We start from the raw sequence: 17647 nt of genomic DNA, 5'->3' as shown, positions 1-17647 counted from the left end.
TGGTGTTGGGGTGCTTCTGTAGAGTCGCTCGGGGGACCTGCCCACCACGGTTCCTCCTCTTTTATCGTTTTACACATCAGACCACCATGTCCTGCCATTCAAGCTGCCATTGAGATGTTTTTTGAAGTTCAGAAACCACATGCCACACCCAAGGCCTGCAGCCGGTTTGGGATCGGAAATGGCCCTGTTCTCCGAGCCCGTGCTCACTGGCCCCTCAGAGGGGCTCGGAGCCCACTGTTCTGTCCAACAGGAGTGGACCACAGTGGCTGCTCAGGAAATATGATGCCAGTTGAACTGAATTGAAGCTGAAAGTGGTTCCACCCACAGATCACAGAGGGCACTCGTCCATCAGGACCACGAGGGCCAGGAAGAGCTGGTAAGAAGCCTCTTCTGGCGGGAATCCATGTGGGCGCCGGCGCGGCAGGGAGCAGCGTGGGGTCACTATGGTGGAGCTGCAGCAGCTCTGGGTGCAGGAGGTGGTGGACCCCTGGTGAAGAGTCTGGAGAGAGAGAACATCCGGAAAATTCAGGGCCTCAGGTTCCAGTGCAGCAGCGGCTGTTGTGAGGACAGCCAGGCGTCCGTGCAGCAAGTGCACCAGTGCGTTGAGCACTGCCATGCACCTCTGGCTCAAGCCCAGGCCCTGGGGATCAGCGAATTGGAGAAGTTCCAGGACCGCCTGGCCCAGTGCACTATGCATGGCAACAACAAAGCCACAGATTCAATGGATGCGGGGAGTAAAGAGCTTCAGGTGAAGCGGAGCTGGAGAGTTGCGTCATCCAAGTGTGTGGATGACCGCGTGGACCTCACCCCAGCCATGACCAAGAAGATGAAGGAGTCTCTCGTCCACTGGGAAATAGATGTCTGCTATTGGGCTTCGGGGCTGAGGGCAGGAATCTATTTAAAAAGAGGAATGGGGGGCTTCCCTGGTGGCGCAGTGGTTGAGAATCTGCCTGCTAATGCAGGGGACACGGGTTCGAGCCCTGGTCTGGGAGGATCCCGTATGCCGCGGAGCAACTAGGCCCGTGAGCCACAACTACTGAGCCTGCGCGTCTGGAGCCTGTGCTCCGCAGCAAGAGAGGCCGCAATAGAGAGGCCCGCGCACCGCGATGAAGAGTGGCCCCCGCTTGCCACAACTAGAGAAAGCCCTCGCACAGAAACGAAGACCCAACACAGCAAAAATAAATAAATAAATAAACAAACAAGAAAAAGAGGAATGGGGATTTGGGTCTTTAAGGAAAGTTTAATAATGAGGAAATTAAGGATGCCAGCAAGTTTCAGCAAGTTTCAGTCACTTGCCTCTGGACACTGGGTCCTCTGTGTTTCAATCCTAGAAAGTGAAATGGAAAAAACACTGGTGCTAAAATTTGGGTCAGAGATAGTACAGGAGAGTTTTTGTGAGCCTGAATTTCATGTGGCCAGGGCTTCTCCTGACGATAGGCAATCTCCCTTGTACCAAACCAGAGCCCTCCAAGTACCAGCTTCTCTTAGTACACAGATACCAACAGGCTGGCAGGTTCATCTGACACACCTACGATCTGGTGGGGTGTGAGAAGAGGTGTTTCTGTTTGTTGCCAACCTCCTGTTTGCCAGAAGGATCACCACTACACCTTCCACAAACTGTGATAAATCAAAATCCAGGAGGTCCCTAATTTAGGACGGGAAAGGGGGCTTCTGGGGTTCTGTTTTGCTTGGTTTTGTTTTCTATACAAGGGCATGAAGTTACTTAAGATGTTGAGTTGGGAGCGGTAGTTTGGACAAAAATTTTGAAAGAGGCCATTTCTGGCCATCAAGATGTGGATGTGCATTTCTTAAAATTCTCACACACGACATCTTTCAGCCTGGAGACCCTGCGAAAACGTAAGAAGCGATATCACACCGGTAGGGGAAGCAAAGCTTCCCTCTCGCTGGCAGCCATGGTGGGCCCTGAGGCTGTCTGCAGCAGACTGACAAGACAATCTTGCAGTGACACTCACCCGTGAAGGCAAAGAGGATTTTGATTGTGCTACGTGCTAGTATTCAGGAATGAAGAGTGAAAGAGGAACTGTTGGCTGCTTAATTCAGAGAGTTATGAAGTACTGGCTTTGGAAAAATCTGGTTTTCAAAGAACAGAATAGAGTGAAAGTCTAAACCCGGTATTACTTTCTCTGCCCCCTGAAATAGCAGAGCTCTACTGAGATAGTCCCTTGGCAACACGAAGGTCAAGGGAAAGAAAGTCAGCAGCTCGGGGGCGAGCTGTGACTCCTTTAGTGCAAAAGAAGGACCGCCCTCTGTTACCAAGTACAACTTTTGCCTGGGCTTTTGTGACATGCGTTCTTCTTGCTCCAGTACTAGCACCTTATAGTTCTGATAAGGACCTTGTTACTTGAAATGATAACATAGCCTGTCTGTTTGCCGTTTCAAGACTGTGATATATTTTCCTAGTGGTTTGGTTTTAAAAATAAACAGGATTTAATTTTTCTTCCCCCCTCCAAAAAAAAAAAAAAAAGTCTCTTCCATTCCCTCTGCCTGAAAAGGAAGCCAGGTTTTTTGTCCAGAGGTCAGATAAAGAAATCCCTGCAGGATGTCGTGGGTGGGGAGCACAGAGGAGTGTGGCTGCGCTCAGTGACGTTAGAGCACCAGCTCCCCGAGCCCAGGAAGGTGCAGGCTGTTATAGTTCCCCAGAAGAGCCAGGACAAGACTCCACCTCCCCATGGAGTGGCAGGATGGCCGAAGGGAGCCTCGGGCTTGAAGGGGAAAGGCCAGTTAACACCAAGTTCTCCGGGGCCGCGGGGATGAGCTTCATGCCCAAGTGTTTGAAGGGACTGTTAAGTGGACACCACAGCTGTGACCAGTGTGAGCTGAGACTCAGAGGCTCCCGTAAATAGTGCAGCCACTGAGGGACCCCATCCCTAGGACTTGTGCAGGTCCTGGGTGAGGGAGGGAGCCCCAGATGATGGAGCTGGAATATCCTACAGTAAAGCTTGATGAGTTCAGAGCAGGTGACATTCAATCTGAAGAAACAGAAGAAGCACAACACTCCTTTTGCTCCAGATCACAGAATAAATCCGTGTGCAATGGACTGCATGGTGCCCCTCCGCCCAAATTTATACACAGAGTAAATCCGCGTGCAATGGACTGCATGGTGCCCCTCCGCCCAAATTTATACACAGAGTAAATCCGCGTGCAATGGACTGCATGGTGCCCCTCCGCCCAAATTTATATGTTGAAACTCTAACCCACAATGTGACTGCTTTGGAAATAGGGCCTTTAGGAGGTGATTAAGGTAAAATGCGGCCATAAAAGTGAGACCCTGATCCGACAGGATTAGTGTCTTTATAAGAAGAGACACCAGAGCTCACGTGCACGTCCTCCTCCCTCCCTCCCTCCCCACCACGTGAGGACACAGTGAGAAGGTGGCTGAGAGCTCTCATGAGAAACCACACACTGCCGGACCTTGAATGTAGACTTCAAGAACTGTGAGAAAGAAATTTCTGTTGTTTAAGCCCCTCAGCCTGTGGTGTTTTGTTATGGCAGCCCTGCAGGTTATACACCATTCCCTCCCTAGGGATGGGTTTTGCAGCGTGCAAGAGTTTCCAGCTCCATTACATCCATTTTCATCCCTATTTTATCCAGGTGGCTTAAATGTACCAGCCTCTGAAGTCAAATTTTCTTAATACCCAAGAACCATCAGTTTGCTCCCGTCAGTGCAGATGTCCATTTTCTGCGAGGTTCCCCTCCGCAAGTACTTCTGGGTCTCCTGCCCCAGGACATGCTGATAAGTCCCCCAAACGCCTGCTGGGTTTCCATCTACATGTGCTCCACTCTGCTGCACATGCTGGATTCCCATCAGTGAGAGCTGAACCCTGGCTCCCACTTTAAGTCTGTGCTGAAGACTGGAAAACGGGAAGAAAAGCACAGCCAAGAGGCTTGTCTCTGCCGTCGGAGGCGGCCCTTCCCAGAATCCAGGGGCAACAACACCTGGCACATCTCGGGGGGAGGTCTGCCCACCTGTCTGGTGCCAGTACTTTGGAAACTTCCCTGACCATCCCAGACCCTTGGCCATGAGGCCTCTCTGCCCTTCAGGGAAACCCCACCCTCCACTCCAAGAGCTGTGGTTTGGCCCTGGACCTCACCCAGCGATTCCTGGGTCATTGGACGCCTCGTTCAGGCACCATCCATGAGGATCAGCTACGTGGATCCTCTGCATTGAGCCAGGGCAGGTCTGATAATTGCACACCTTTCCAAACCTCTCTGCAGCCTCCACTGGTCCTCACTCCTCCCTGAACGAGAAGCCACGCACACGTGTCTGTGCAGCGTCGCCCATGAGGTGCAGCCCTGAGCCCCCCTCAGAGAGGGGTCTCTGGCAGCGGAACACACTTCACAGAGATGTTTGTTACACAGACGCACCCTGAGGTGCCTTTTGCGTGACCGTAGGTGCCCCTCAGAGCCTGAGGTCTCAACAGCCTCCCTCGCAGGGTTACGCTTGCTTAAGCGAGGTCCCAGAACAAAGTCTGGCTGAGGCTTCCAGGTGAACTCAGGGCCCCTGCCCCCCGCAGCAGAAGTAACGTCAGGCTTTGAAGTGACAGGGCTTCGGAGACTTCAAAGCACCGAGGGCCACATTTAGCTCCCGATCTAGCGTCCTGTGGGCCCTCCTGCAGCGGCTTTGTGCAGAGGACACATCTCGCAGGCTTGTGGCAGGGGGTGGGGCCTGAACTGGGGCAGAGGGGCGTCTGTTTGTCCTTCCACCCCGAGCTCCCGAGTCCGCCTTGACCCGCCTGCCATACGCTCTCCCTCAAATGCCTACTCACAGCTCTGAGTCCTGGGCTCACTTGAGAAGCTGGCTTTGGGTGGAAAAAAGCCAGAGGCAGCTTCAGTGGTAGTTTCAGGGGTTGTTCTCCCCCCACCAAATATCTCTGTGGCATTTTTCTGTGGGTCTTCGAATCCTCTCCCCCCTCGGCAGTGGGGTCTCACGGTGGCCCTGGAAGGTCACTGCGCACAGCACAGCCTACCCTCTAGGGTCAATGGAGGGTGGTCTGGTGTGGGTATCACCACCATCCCCACGTGGTTCCTACGTAGGGGCGTCCCTGTCCCTTTCTCGTGACTGTTCTGCACACCAGACACTCCTCACGCCCACGCGGTTGCTCTTCTCAATTTCTCTCCTCACTGATCTCTCACCAGAATCCTTTTTAACCTCTGTTAGTCTCTACAGGTGCCCACCAGGTGTCAGCCATTTCAAGCATCTGTGCAATCACTGTTTATTTGTGGTAACAAGGCTGTTATCTCACTACAAATGTCATTAGTATCTTGTAGCAGCTACGTAGCATCCATACAGTGACTCTTAGCTTCATAGGGTCCCCACAGAGAGACTCAGTAGGAATATAGTGGCGAATGCAGTTGGTGGACCAGCATGCTCCATGCAAATGTTCCCTGGGGGCCAATATTCCAAGGGAGGGTCAGTCCTTGCCCCTGAGGGGATGTGGCCCAGATGTGGCTGGCTTCTGGGTCAGCAGAAGATGGCTGTTGAATCAGCCTTCTCAGGCTGCCATAACAACATACCACAGACCTGTTGGCTTTCACAACAGTTCTGGTGGCTGGAAGTCCAAGGTCAAGGTGCCAGCAGGGTTGATGTCTGCTGAGGGCTCTCTCTCTGCGTTGCAGAGGGCTATCTGCTCACTGTGTCCTCATGGAGCTCCCATTCAGTGCATGGGGCAGGAGGAAGCAAGCACTCTGGTGCCTCATCCTATGAGGGCATGAATCCCGTCATGAGGGCTCCACCCTCAGGACCTCATCTTAAGGAGATACTTAGGAAGATACTTAGGAAGGAACGTAAGTATCTTCCAAAGGTCCCATCCATAAATACCATCACATTGGGGGTTAGGGCTTCAACATATGTTTTTTGGGGGAGACACAGTTCAGTCCACAGCAGCCATCAAGGAGCAAGGATGCCCCCAGTCACCCCTTGGCACCCAGGCCACAATGGGGCTGTGCTCAGGACTGTGGGGGACTCAGGAGAATGGGGTGGCCCAGGCCAGCGCCTGGCTGTTCACACTCTCCAGGAGCTCTGGATAGGTTAGTAGGATTCACATGGGATGAGCCATGAAGGAAAACTCAGATATAACCTGGGAGAAACGGACTCTCTGTGGGTGGTCAGAGAAGGGAGGGGTCATCAGTGGAGGACTTCTGGAGAACTGGCTCTGTGTCTTCAGCCTGTTAGTGGTCAACAGGTCTCCTGAGCTGGGCCACACAATGTGTGCACAGGACTCAGGGCCTTTGGAGGCAGCTCCAGTGTCATGGTGGTGGTGGGACAAGATGGTGGGAGCAGGGTGGAGTGGACTCAGAGCTGGAGGGACCACAGCCTGTGGGGTCTGTGTGGCCCAGTTGCTGTCCCAGAGAACCAAGTACCCAAGTGGATGTGAGGGCTACATTTAGACCCTGCAGGGTCTGGCTCCTGGCCACCTGGGACAGGCCCCAGCTGTGCTCCTGGGACAGGCCAGAGGGTGGATCTCTGTGCTCCCAGACTCCATGTCCAGGTGGCTTCTTCGACATGGTCCCTTCATAGTTCCTTTGACCAAGATTATTGGGTCACCTGACAAGGGCCATCAGCAACCAGCTCTTCTCTGAGGTCAATAAGGGTAGCCCAAGACAAGGTTACTCAGCATCATTGAATCTATTTATTTGGCAAATCTGATTATTCAAATTAGTTTTCCAGTTAATTGTCCTAGGTTTACACATGTATATATACCCTGTGTATCTCAGATTTTCCAGATTAGGAGTACAAATAAGGCCAGACAATGTCCCTAAGCCTCCACGGGTTTTAGTAGTGAAAATTTCACCCTCTTCCACAACTAAGTTCAGCCGTCCCTAACCCACTGACTGCCACTCGCTGCAGGGTGGGCCCTGGACGCATCAGCACAGTAACCTTAACCCTGACCCTCTGCCCCTTCTGTGCCTGCTGGGCCTGACGACTTAGCCCAGAGTGTGGACCCTCCTATAGAGCAGCCTAGCCTGCAGCTCTGGGCCTGTGCCCACTCCCACAGACCCTGATGTTTCCTCTGTGACATGCAATCCAGGATGGGTCCTCATGGGGAGAGAGAAGAGGCCCATCTCCTCCCCCTAGCGTGTTGGGATCAGTCAGCGGTTCCCAAGGCTCACCTCCACAGTTGTCACATCAACCCCAGTGTGCCACATCCTTCCAAGGACCTACACCTAATAGTTACGCAGCTTGTGGGTCTATACTCCCCTCCGGCCCTCTGTCACCTGGCTCGGCAGAGTCATGCTGCCCACAAGACAAGGCTGCATGTTTGCAGACATCACTGGGGATGATGGGTCATCAGGGCCCCACCATCCCTTTCCTCTTTAGAAGCCTGTCTGGCCCTAAGCACACTGGTAGATACAACTGCAGCATGAACCGCGCCACTCAGCTCCACTGGGCAGGCTCTCAGCTCCCAGTGCAAAGAGAGAAATTGGAGGTGGGCGGTTCCTAACTCCACCCACCCACGGGCTCTGACCCCATCCAGCCCAGTGTCCTGCTGGATACATGTCTGGCTTTCTGAGACTAGCACGAGTGTGCCTCGGCCCAGGATGGCCACGGGACTGTGCAGCCTGTAGGCAGGCGGAGGAGTGTCCAGGGCTTGGAGCAGCTGGGCGGGACTCATCTCTGGGTCTGCGGAGCTCCTGCCCCTGGCTGCCGGTTCATGGAGGCCCAGTCTGATGGGCGGGAGCCTCTGGTCCTGACCGTGATCACTGCTCTGCACCCATTTCTACCCTTTCTTCCTCACCGTTCCCTCCAGCCCCACAGAGTGCCACCTGACCACTGACCGCAGGGGAGGGGGGAGAAGGTGGGGCTTCTGCCCTTCTATGGCTCTCAGTCAAATTGAGGATTCTCAGACAGGAAGCCGCTCTGCCCTCCATCCTTCCTGCTGGTCTCACACCCCAACCCCCAACCCCTCACAGAGCCCCAGCGCTTCAAGCCTGAGACTGTTACCCAACCTCACCTCCTCCTTCCTCAGGGTTTTATCTAAATCGCCCTCTTTCCCCCCCCACAGCCACCCCTCCCTTCCGTCCACCGCTTAGCGGTGGACGCCTCTTCTCCTGAGGTACAGGCGGTTGCTTCTCTTCCTAAAGTAACCCCCCGACCCCGTTCACATTGTCTCATTTGTTACTTCTCATTCCACTCACTCCGTCTTGCAAACCACCCCACAATTTATCCTGATCACCATTTCACTCTCCGGAGGCTGAGTCAGTGGCAGGCTTTCAGCTGCCACCACTGCACCTTCTCTAGAGCATGAGAGGAGCCCAGTCCAAACTATGATTCAATCGTTTACAGTTTCCAACGAGGAACTGCCAAGAGCCCTGTGTCGTCAAGATGGTTCCTCTATTCCTGGCTGCCTCATCTTCTCCCTCCCAGCCACCGGATGGGGACATCTCTGTGGACGGTGCCACCGTGGCCAGCTGCCCAGCCAGGACTCAGGTGGGCAAGACAAGCACCTTGTTCTCCTCTGGCTGAACTTCTCATCATTCTCAAGGAAACTAAACCTAATCAACAACGTCGTAGCCTGTTCAAGAGAGCAAGCTGGTCATGTCCAGGAATTTCCCACTCCCAGGCTTGTCTCTACTGCCTCTCCTCCCCCTGGGCCAGAGCTCAAACTCCACGCAGTGGACGCCCCCATGGCAATGCGGGAGGGGTTGCCCAATTCCGGCCCTTGGCCTGTCTCCTACCTTTCCCAGGTATACCCTGCCCCCTTGTGGCTCTCAGGTGTCACCAGTGCCTTTCCACTCTGTCCCCACTATTTTCACAAAGTGTCCACAGCATCACAAAGCCTGGTCCACACCAGCCTGCCTCAGTCCGTCTGCAGCTTTGTCCTGGGCACAGGAAGGTGTGACTGGCCTTCCAGGCCTTTCCAAGGCCCATAGAAAACTCGGGGCTCTCTGCACATACTTGCTCTCCCCAGTCACACATTTTGCTGGCATCTCTGTGAGGTCATGGGCCAACAGAGCTCCAGAAGAGACCAGAAAGTACAGCTGCTCCACGCCGGGATCCCCAAACCAAAAAGGAGCTTGGTCCATCCCTCCCACTCCATCTCTCCTCCATGCCAACCCTCTTGATTCTCTCTCCTAACTCCTCTCTCTCTTCCTTTCCAGAATCTTCTAGTCTAACAGAAGGATAGAGGAGAGCTGGGAAACAGCCTTATTCAGATGGTCTCATTCTCTTTCTCAATTCTTCCAACCTCATGCTTTTTAGGCTTAGAAATCAAGAGTTCACCTGGGTCTTAGGTTCTTCAGAGCTCCCCAGACACTGAGTGGTTTATATCAAGTTGTCTGGGTGCTGGGGAAAGGGTTTGGGGTCACAGTGAGCAAAGGTGTCATTCAAGTGAGCATCAGAGGGACGGCACACCAGTAAATGTGCCATGTGTCAGCCCCCCATATCAGAGCCCTAGGAAGAGGTATCTGCTATGGAATTCAGACTGAGGTTTCCTTCCTCCAAGCTCAGCTTTCTTCCCTTAGCCATGGTGGTCATGGTATTCTGGAGGACCAGCTGGACCCTGGAAGGCTGGTGGGCCATCAGGTCCATGCGGAATTCTTTGATGACAAAGTAGTAGCAGAAAACATCCAGGCAGCAGTTGATATTGGAGAAACACATGGACAATTGCAGGAACAAGATGATGTTCTGCTTGGCTCTGCACTCCACGATAAAGCCATTCCTCACCAGGAACTGCAAGAGGAAACTCAGGTGGACTGGGAGAAAGGAGACCACAAAGACAGCCAGACTGGCCGCGATGGTCCAGATACAGGCCTTCTGCTGGACCCAGTCCTGGGTGTGGTCCCGACGGGCGACCAGAATGCAAATGCTCCTGGAGGAGCAGAAACCCATGATGCTCATGGGAAGAAGGAAGCCGAAGACCTCAAGAGGGAAGAAGACCTTGGCGCTCCAGGTGCCGTCAGACATGTTGTGGAAGCACGTGTAGTTTTCCACTTTCCCATGGAAGCTATAGATAGGGGTGCTCCCCACCCACACCAGGACCCAGATGGTGAAGCAGATCCCAAAGGTCTTCCTGGGGGACCGGAGGTGGCTGACCAGGAGCGGGTACCGGATGGCCAAGAATCTGTCCAGGCTGATGTAGCAGATCGTGAAGATGCTCCCATACATGCTGATGAAGTAGAGGCACTCCACTAGGGTACAGAGGGGAAGAAGGGGAGCCTTCACGTGAGACAGGGCCATCTTGAATGGGAGAGAGAACACCAGCAGCAGGTCGAAGACCGCCAGGTTGATCATGTAGATGGAGGTGGCAGCGTAGCAGGGCCACCTCTTCTTCAGGAAGGAGCTGAAGCCTCGGATGGCGAGCAGATTGAGGAGCAGACCGAGGAGGAAGGTAGGGGTGTGGACAGCCAGCTGCACGGTTTTCATCAGCACCTCCACGTCATGGAAGGAGCAGTTCTCACTCTGGTTTAGCTGGCTCATGTTCCTTCCTACAACGTCAACGGTAGATGAGATGAAGTTCCTCTTACCCTCTAGAACTGATGGATTCTCACGACTTGGTCAAGAATCATAAACATGACCCCTTTCTCACACAGCAATCTATGCTCTTTGAATAACGATCAGAAAACACAGGAAGAAAAATTACCTCGAAATCTGTGGCCCAGATAGAACCACCGTTACTTTACGTATATGTGTGTATATATATATGTATGGGTATATATATATATATAAAGTATATATATAATTCCAGACTCTTTCTGTACACACACACACATGTGTGTGCCTTTATCTTTAATAAAAACAGAATTGTGCACAAGCAACTGTCCCTTTTTTTCCAATCAGAAGTCTTTCTGTTGAAAGTAGTAACAACAACATAAGCCCTGACCCTGGTTTCATGGACCTTTGATGAACTGGTTTCATCAAAGAGTGAATTTCACAGAACTGGAAACATGAAAACTAGGGCAGGGCTGACTTGAGCTGCAGATCGTACAGCTTCAAATGCTGTTTTCAGGACCCAGCTCCGCTTTATGTGTTGCCCCTCTGCTCCACCCCACCCCCACCCCGAAGGTTGGACAGAGCTCACCCCACCCCCGCATGTAGGGCTGGTGGCAATCGGTGCATCACATTCCCCTGGACACTGTCATTGGTCCATTTATAGGTCCAGGGATGAACAATAGACCCAGAGGCGATGAAAAGCAATGAAACTCTTGCTTGGGTTTCTAGGAAGGGGGTTGGGGCTTTTTCTTTGGGATTTGGAGTTGGGAGGATAAAGTCTGAAGCTGTTAAAGCCTCTTGTTCTCCGAGGAGAAAACCAGACAGAAATTGGAGAAACATGGAAGAAAGAACATTCCCAGAGGGAATGAAGTAAGGGCTTGAGGTCTCCTCAAGGCAAAGAAAGGCCTTTGGACAGGTAGAAAATTAGAGCCGGCCTCAGGGACAAGACGATCAAGGCTGCAGCTGTGGCTGCAGATGGAAGCTGGAAGCCAGCAGAGACAGGGAAGTCACAAGCCCTTGGGAAGGAAGGAGCTGAGTACTTTTAAGACCCTATAGAGAATGCCACTCCAAAACCCCCTCTAACTGCTAGCAAAAAACAAAACAAAAAAGCACATTTATCTCTCATCCATTGAGCACTATATATAGTAAATATGTAATATACATTATTTGATTTGGTGGCTTTCCAAAAATTCTACATTTTCCTATGTGCTAACTTTTCTTATAGGTTTATGTCATGAGACATCTAGGAAAATGTATTTGCTCGTATCCAAAGCTCCAGACTCCTGTGGCCTGTGAGAACGGCACCTCCTGAAGGTGTGCAGCATACGCCCCAGGTGCACCTGCCCCGACACTAGGATGCCTGGAATAAATTAACTGCAAGCTGGCAGGCTGCCCCCTCCCAACAAAATATGCCGAACTATCCAAACAAGAGTATCTCAAAAAATAGCTAGAATAGTTTGGAACCGACAAGATAAATTTCAAAAATGGTGAGAAGGGGCTTCCCTGGTAGCGCAGTGGTTGAGAGTCCGCCTGCCGATGCAGGGGACGCGGGTTCGTGCCCCTGCGGAGCGGCTGGGCCCGTGAGCCATGGCCGCTGAGCCTGTGCGTCCGGAGCCTGTGCTCCGCAACGGGAGAGGCCACGACAGTGAGAGGCCCACGTACCACAAAAAAAAAAAAAAAAAGAAAAGTGGTGAGAACAGGCAAGAACCCAATCCGATCCAACTGAAAGGTGTTGCAGCACCAAAGAGGAAGACTCATTTGGCTCAGAGAAGTCACCTTCAACATCAGAAACAGCAGAAAACCAAGAACCGCAAATATAAGAACAAATACAAGCTTGTGCTTAAAGAGATTCGACAAGACTGCAAAAAAAAGGAACTTGGGCATCTGTTTTTGGCTGGGTCATGCTCAGGCAGACTCCATGGGTGAACCCAGTGCACATCGCTGATGATTCAAAGATTAGAACTGAAGTGGCCAAGAAAAAAATCAGTGATGCTCAGAGATAAACCCAAACTCAAGCCCACAACACGGCTGAATTGAACAAACCGATGCAAAACAGAGGAAAATGGCCTGACGGAAAGCATCCATTCTAGGACGCTGGGGTTTGTCTGAATTGATTGTACCAGGTGTTTTTGTGGAAAAGAGACAAAACTCCGCTATCAGTGTCCTTCAACAGGACGATCCTAAAGGCCACATTTGAATTGCTGAATTACTTCATTTTTTAAAAATATTTATTTATTTATTTACTTGGCTGTGCCGGGTCTTAGTTGCGGCGGGCTCTTAGTTGTGGCATGTGGGATCTAGTTCCCTGACCAGGGATCGAACCCAGGCCCCCTGCAATGGGAGTGAGGAGTCTTAACCACTGGACCACCAGGGAAGTCCCCTGAATGATTTCAAATGGGAGCTTTTCAAACGGTAATTTTTGAAGCTAGAAAAGCGCTCTGTGGACTAGCAAAAAGAAATTAGGTTGAAAAAAATACTTCCAGCTAATGGTAGAGTGCGCAGAAACTCCAAAAATAAATCCTCTGAATTCCCTCTGAAAGTTCAAGGAAACCATCTTTTAAACAATCTTTTTATAAAAAGATCAGGAACTTCACTGGAATAAGATAAAAAGGCTTCAGGCTGCAGCAAGAGATAAAATACTCATTTTTTTCTCAAAGATGGGCTGCCAGTAAAAACCAATCTACTTGGTAGTAGGAGCCAGCAACCTCCCCACCCTTGATCCGTTGCCTGGGGCTGTCAATAGCTCCTGTTCCGGTCGACTCAGGGACCCACTGCAATCAACTGATCGCACTGTAAGGTGGGTGGGTGGGAGGCTGCGAAGCAGAAGCTTAGACAATATTAGACACTTGACAGATTTACTAGGGGAAAGGCCTGTGAAGGATAAAGGGAAAGGGATAGGAGTGGACAGGGAGAGCCCTCAGACCACAGTGCAGCTCTGAGAATGATGGGCCAGGTCGACGGAGGGTCCCTAAGCACAAGTTGCCCCTTGGAGAAGTTCCATGTGTAGCAGGAATCTCCCAGGACCAGTGCTTCCATGGAGCCCAGGCGTTAGCTAGAGCATGGCCCCAGCTGGGCTGTCAGTCACCAGGGCCCTGTTCCCAGCCTCATACTAGGAAGGAAATAGAATGAATGGGGAAAGGTCATGGGTCAAGCAAATCAGGTCTGCGAATAGACGTGAAGGGCCTGAGAGGACCTTTGTTAACCACCAGCAGCTGGTGCCTGAGAGGTGGGGCTGCACCGAAATGAACAACAGAGAAGATGAGAACTTGGGTTAGAGGAGCCACGTTTCACGCAAAATTTTTGGAAAGAAAACCACTCCCAGATGTCCCACTTATACCTTTAAATGTCATTAATACAGAACCTTACAAACATCTGTGAACAAACCAACCCAGTCTCCTGGAAACCTCTCTGAAAAAATAATTAATACCAGAAAAGTTTTGAGGGAGAAAATTTGAGCAACACGAATTCCATGCCCAATTGGGTGGCTGTTCAGGTGTGAAGATCATAGACAGCCACACTCAGGTATGTGTGGCTTCCAGGAGAAAACTGCCTCCAGGAGGCAAAACTTCAGATCTCCAAGAGATACTAACCATAAAGGATGCAAACATCTAGGTGGGAAAGCTTGGAGCTGAGCATTAAAAGCAGGAGACTGGAAAGAGAATGGAGCTATGATGAATATAGTTAAAGATTTAAAAGAAAAAACAGTAAAAGAGATCATCCATGTCTTTAAAAACAGACAAGCTGTAATACCTCAGATAAATTAACAAAGAAGGAAGATGTTCTTGGGTTGAAGGAGGCAGGGGTGGTGGAGAGTACTGGAACACAGGCAGAGCAAACGCTCCGTAAAAGGAAATTAAAAGTGATTGTTCTGGGGCTTCCCTGGTGGCGCAGTGGTTAGGAATCCGCCTGCCAATGCAGGGGATGCAGGTTCGAGCCCTGGGCCGGGAAGATCCCACATGCTGCAGAGCAACTAAGCCCGTGCACCACAACTACAGAGCTTGCGCTCTGGAGCCCGCGAGCCACAGCTACTGAGCCTGCATGCCACAACTACTAAGCCCGCGAGCGTAGAGCCCGGGCTTTGCAACGAGAGAAGCCGCCACAATGAGAGGCTCGTGCACCGCAGCAAGGGGTAACCCCTGCTCGCCACAATAAGAGAAAGCCTGCGTGCAGCAACGAAGGCCCAAAGCAGCCAAAAATAAATAAATAAATTTATTTTAAAAAAATGAAGAATACACTTTATAAAAGAAAGTCATTGTTCTGTTTTTTTAAATGTGAATTTTACAGAAAGCGTACGATTTTTTTTTTTTGCGGTACGCGGGCCTCTCACTGTTGTGGCCTCTCCCGTTGCAGAGCACAGGCTCCGGATGCGCAGGCTCAGCGGCCATGGCTCACGGGCCCAGCCACTCCGCGGCATGTGGGATCTTCCTGGACCGGGGCACGAACCCGTGTCCCCTGCATTGGCAGGCGGACTCTCAACCACTGCGCCACCAGGGAAGCCCTGTACGATTTTTTTAAACCTTCAAGTAACCACTGACTCTTACAAACAGGATGCTTATCCTCAAAATCACTAAAAAAGGTAAAAGGAAACAAAGAAATCAGACAAAATAGCAAAGAAGTAAATAGGATGGGAAAAAGTACCTAAGCATAGAAATCACAGCAATAAATATGAAAATTTCAAAATATTTAAATTAACCAACATTTTCAGTTCAATTACAAAATAAAATTCGACTCTTTGTTGCTTATAAAGGACACACTTACGTAATGACAGAGAAATATTCAAAGTAAAAGACCTGATGAGATAGAGGACAAATATCAGCAAAAGGAAAGTCAGAGTGGCAACATCCATACCTAGCACTGTAGAACTAACAGTTAAGCTACATATCAGGATTAAAAAGTTTATTTTATGTTAATGAAAGAAAGATCTTAAAGGCAAATATAGGAATCTTGTGCACTGAAGGTTGTTGTATAAAAGTACATAAAGTACGATTGTTAAAATTCAAGAGCCATTGGCAAAGGTATGGTAGTGTCAGATTTTAATACACTATAGATTTGAACAGATCGAGTTGGCAAAGTATAAATTAGAATATATAATTATATAAATAGTATAATGAATATAATTTAATTAATAGCTCTTAGATTTGATTTTAAATAAATAGGCAATCCACATTTTTCTCAGGTATCCAATAACAGTTGTCAAGATGAATTACCTGCCTAGCAAAAACAAAACCTTCCATTAAAAGAAAAGCAGAAACTGAGGACTTCCCTGGTGGTCCAGTGGTTAAGACTTCACTTTCCAATGCAGAGGGTGCAGGTTCAATCCCTGGTCGGGGAGCTAAGATCCCACATGCCCAGCGGCCAAAAAACCAAAACATAAAACCGAAGCAGTATTGTAATATAAATAAGAAGGCAATGTAAGCTTAGATAGAGAAGAGAGAAAAAATGAGAAGAAATGACCTTACTACTTGTGTGCTAATCCATTTGAAAACCTTGAAGTAGTTGAAAATTTAGGGGCAAAACATAATTTACTACAATTAATACGAGTTAACACAAGTAGTATTGATTAGATCAACAACCATGAATGAAACTGAGAATGTTATCACAGAATAAACAGTTTCTAACATAATTTTGTTTGGCTCTAGCATATTTTAAATTTCAAGGTCCAGATGATTCTCATACTCTGTAAACAATTTCAGAACATAAGATAATAATAATGAATTTCTGTTATGAAACTAATTTACCCAAATACCAAAACTTGACAAATGTAGCACAAAAGAGAAAAACAATTGCTCAAATGCATGTATGAATATAGATGCAAACATCTGAGTTACAATATTACCAAATAGAACTCAGTGTATTAAAATTATAAATCATCGTTTTACCAAGTCAGATTTACCATAGAAATGTAAGGCCTTTTCAATGTCAGGAAATTTGTTGATACTGTGCGTTACGTCATCACGGCAAAAACGAAAAGCCATCTCATTGTATGATAGTTTTTCCACAAAAGTCATTTAAATGAAGGAATAGGATGCTTCTTACAACACCTGATAAAGAGTAACCTGTTCACTTTAATAGCCAACTTTACATTTAATGGTTAAAAAAAAAAAGAGGCATTCTTGTTGAAATTGGACACTTGTCAACACCCAGAAGTTCCAAATAATGTGCTAGACAATTAACAGAACCCAGAAGAAGAAATGAGGTATTCCCCTGAATCAAGAATGCAAATGGAAATCTTAGTCAGTAAATGATGTTGAGACTATCAGTGAACAATTCGGGGGTAAAAACAACTTTTAGATCCTCATCTCACACCAAGTAGCGAAAGAAATTCCAAATTCATTAATAAATTAAATTTCAAAAAAATCAAACCATAGAAAAACTAGATGAAAAATTAGTGGTCAATTTATAAAAGCCAGTGGAGGGAAAGAAAAGCTCTTTGTCAACTTAGAATGGCTGAAAAGCAAAAGAATCAGAAAACAGACAGGACAGGTTTGACTGCACAAAATTAGGAAATTTATTTTTGTTAAAAAAGTTTAACAGGGCTTCCCTGGTGGCGCAGTGGTTGAGAATCTGCCTGCCAATGCAGGGGACGCGGGTTCGAGCCCTGGTCTGGGAGGATCCCACGTGCCGCGGAGCAACTAGACCCGTGAGCCACAACTACTGAGCCTGCGTGTCTGGAGCTTGCGCTCCGCAACAAGAGAGGCCGCGACAGTGAGAAGCCCGCGCACCGTGATGAAGAGTGGCCCCCGTTCGCCACAACTAGAGAAAGCCCACGCACAGAAACGAAGACTCAACACAGCCAAAAATAAATAAATTAATTAAAAAAAAAAGTTTAATATCAGATAATATACTGGAGGAAAGGAAGTACAACAAATAGGTTAAATGATGTTCTTTCTCTATGAAGAATATTAAAAAATGTGTAATATCAAGACCCACAATAGATAAACAGGCAAAGGACACAAATAATTCCCATAAGATTTACTAAGAAATAAAATTTTTGCTTATATAATCAAAGAAGCTGTCAAGGGTTCCGTGAAACAGTCACCAATATACTGGTGAGTATACACAAAAGTACCCAACCTTGGGACGTTGATAACTTATATTACAAGCCCTAGAAATCTTATTAGTCTTTCATTCAGAGATTCTAAAAATTTACCTTAAGTAAATTATGCAAAAGAAGGAAAAAATGTGTACAGAAATATG

General features: G+C 49.0%; 1 protein-coding gene and 1 pseudogene across 1 annotated transcript; one reads left to right on the top strand and one right to left on the bottom strand.

Moving 5' to 3' along the window:
• Positions 1-443: 443 nt before the first annotated feature.
• Positions 444-8485, top strand: LOC137225978 (protein FAM136A pseudogene; annotated as a pseudogene).
• Positions 8486-9412: 927 nt separating this feature from the next.
• GPR55 (G protein-coupled receptor 55) lies at positions 9413-10441 on the bottom strand. The gene has a single exon (XM_067739824.1). The coding sequence runs from the start codon at positions 10436-10438 to the stop codon at positions 9413-9415; it is 1026 nt and encodes a 341-aa protein (XP_067595925.1). The 5' UTR covers positions 10439-10441.
• Between the last annotated feature and the right edge of the window lie 7206 nt (positions 10442-17647).

This window comes from Pseudorca crassidens, chromosome 6 (genome assembly GCF_039906515.1).
Source record: "Pseudorca crassidens isolate mPseCra1 chromosome 6, mPseCra1.hap1, whole genome shotgun sequence".
Lineage (NCBI taxonomy): Eukaryota > Metazoa > Chordata > Mammalia > Artiodactyla > Delphinidae > Pseudorca > Pseudorca crassidens.
The sequence above is the reverse complement of the archived record's forward strand: the minus strand, read 5'-3'. Positions and strand labels throughout refer to the sequence as shown.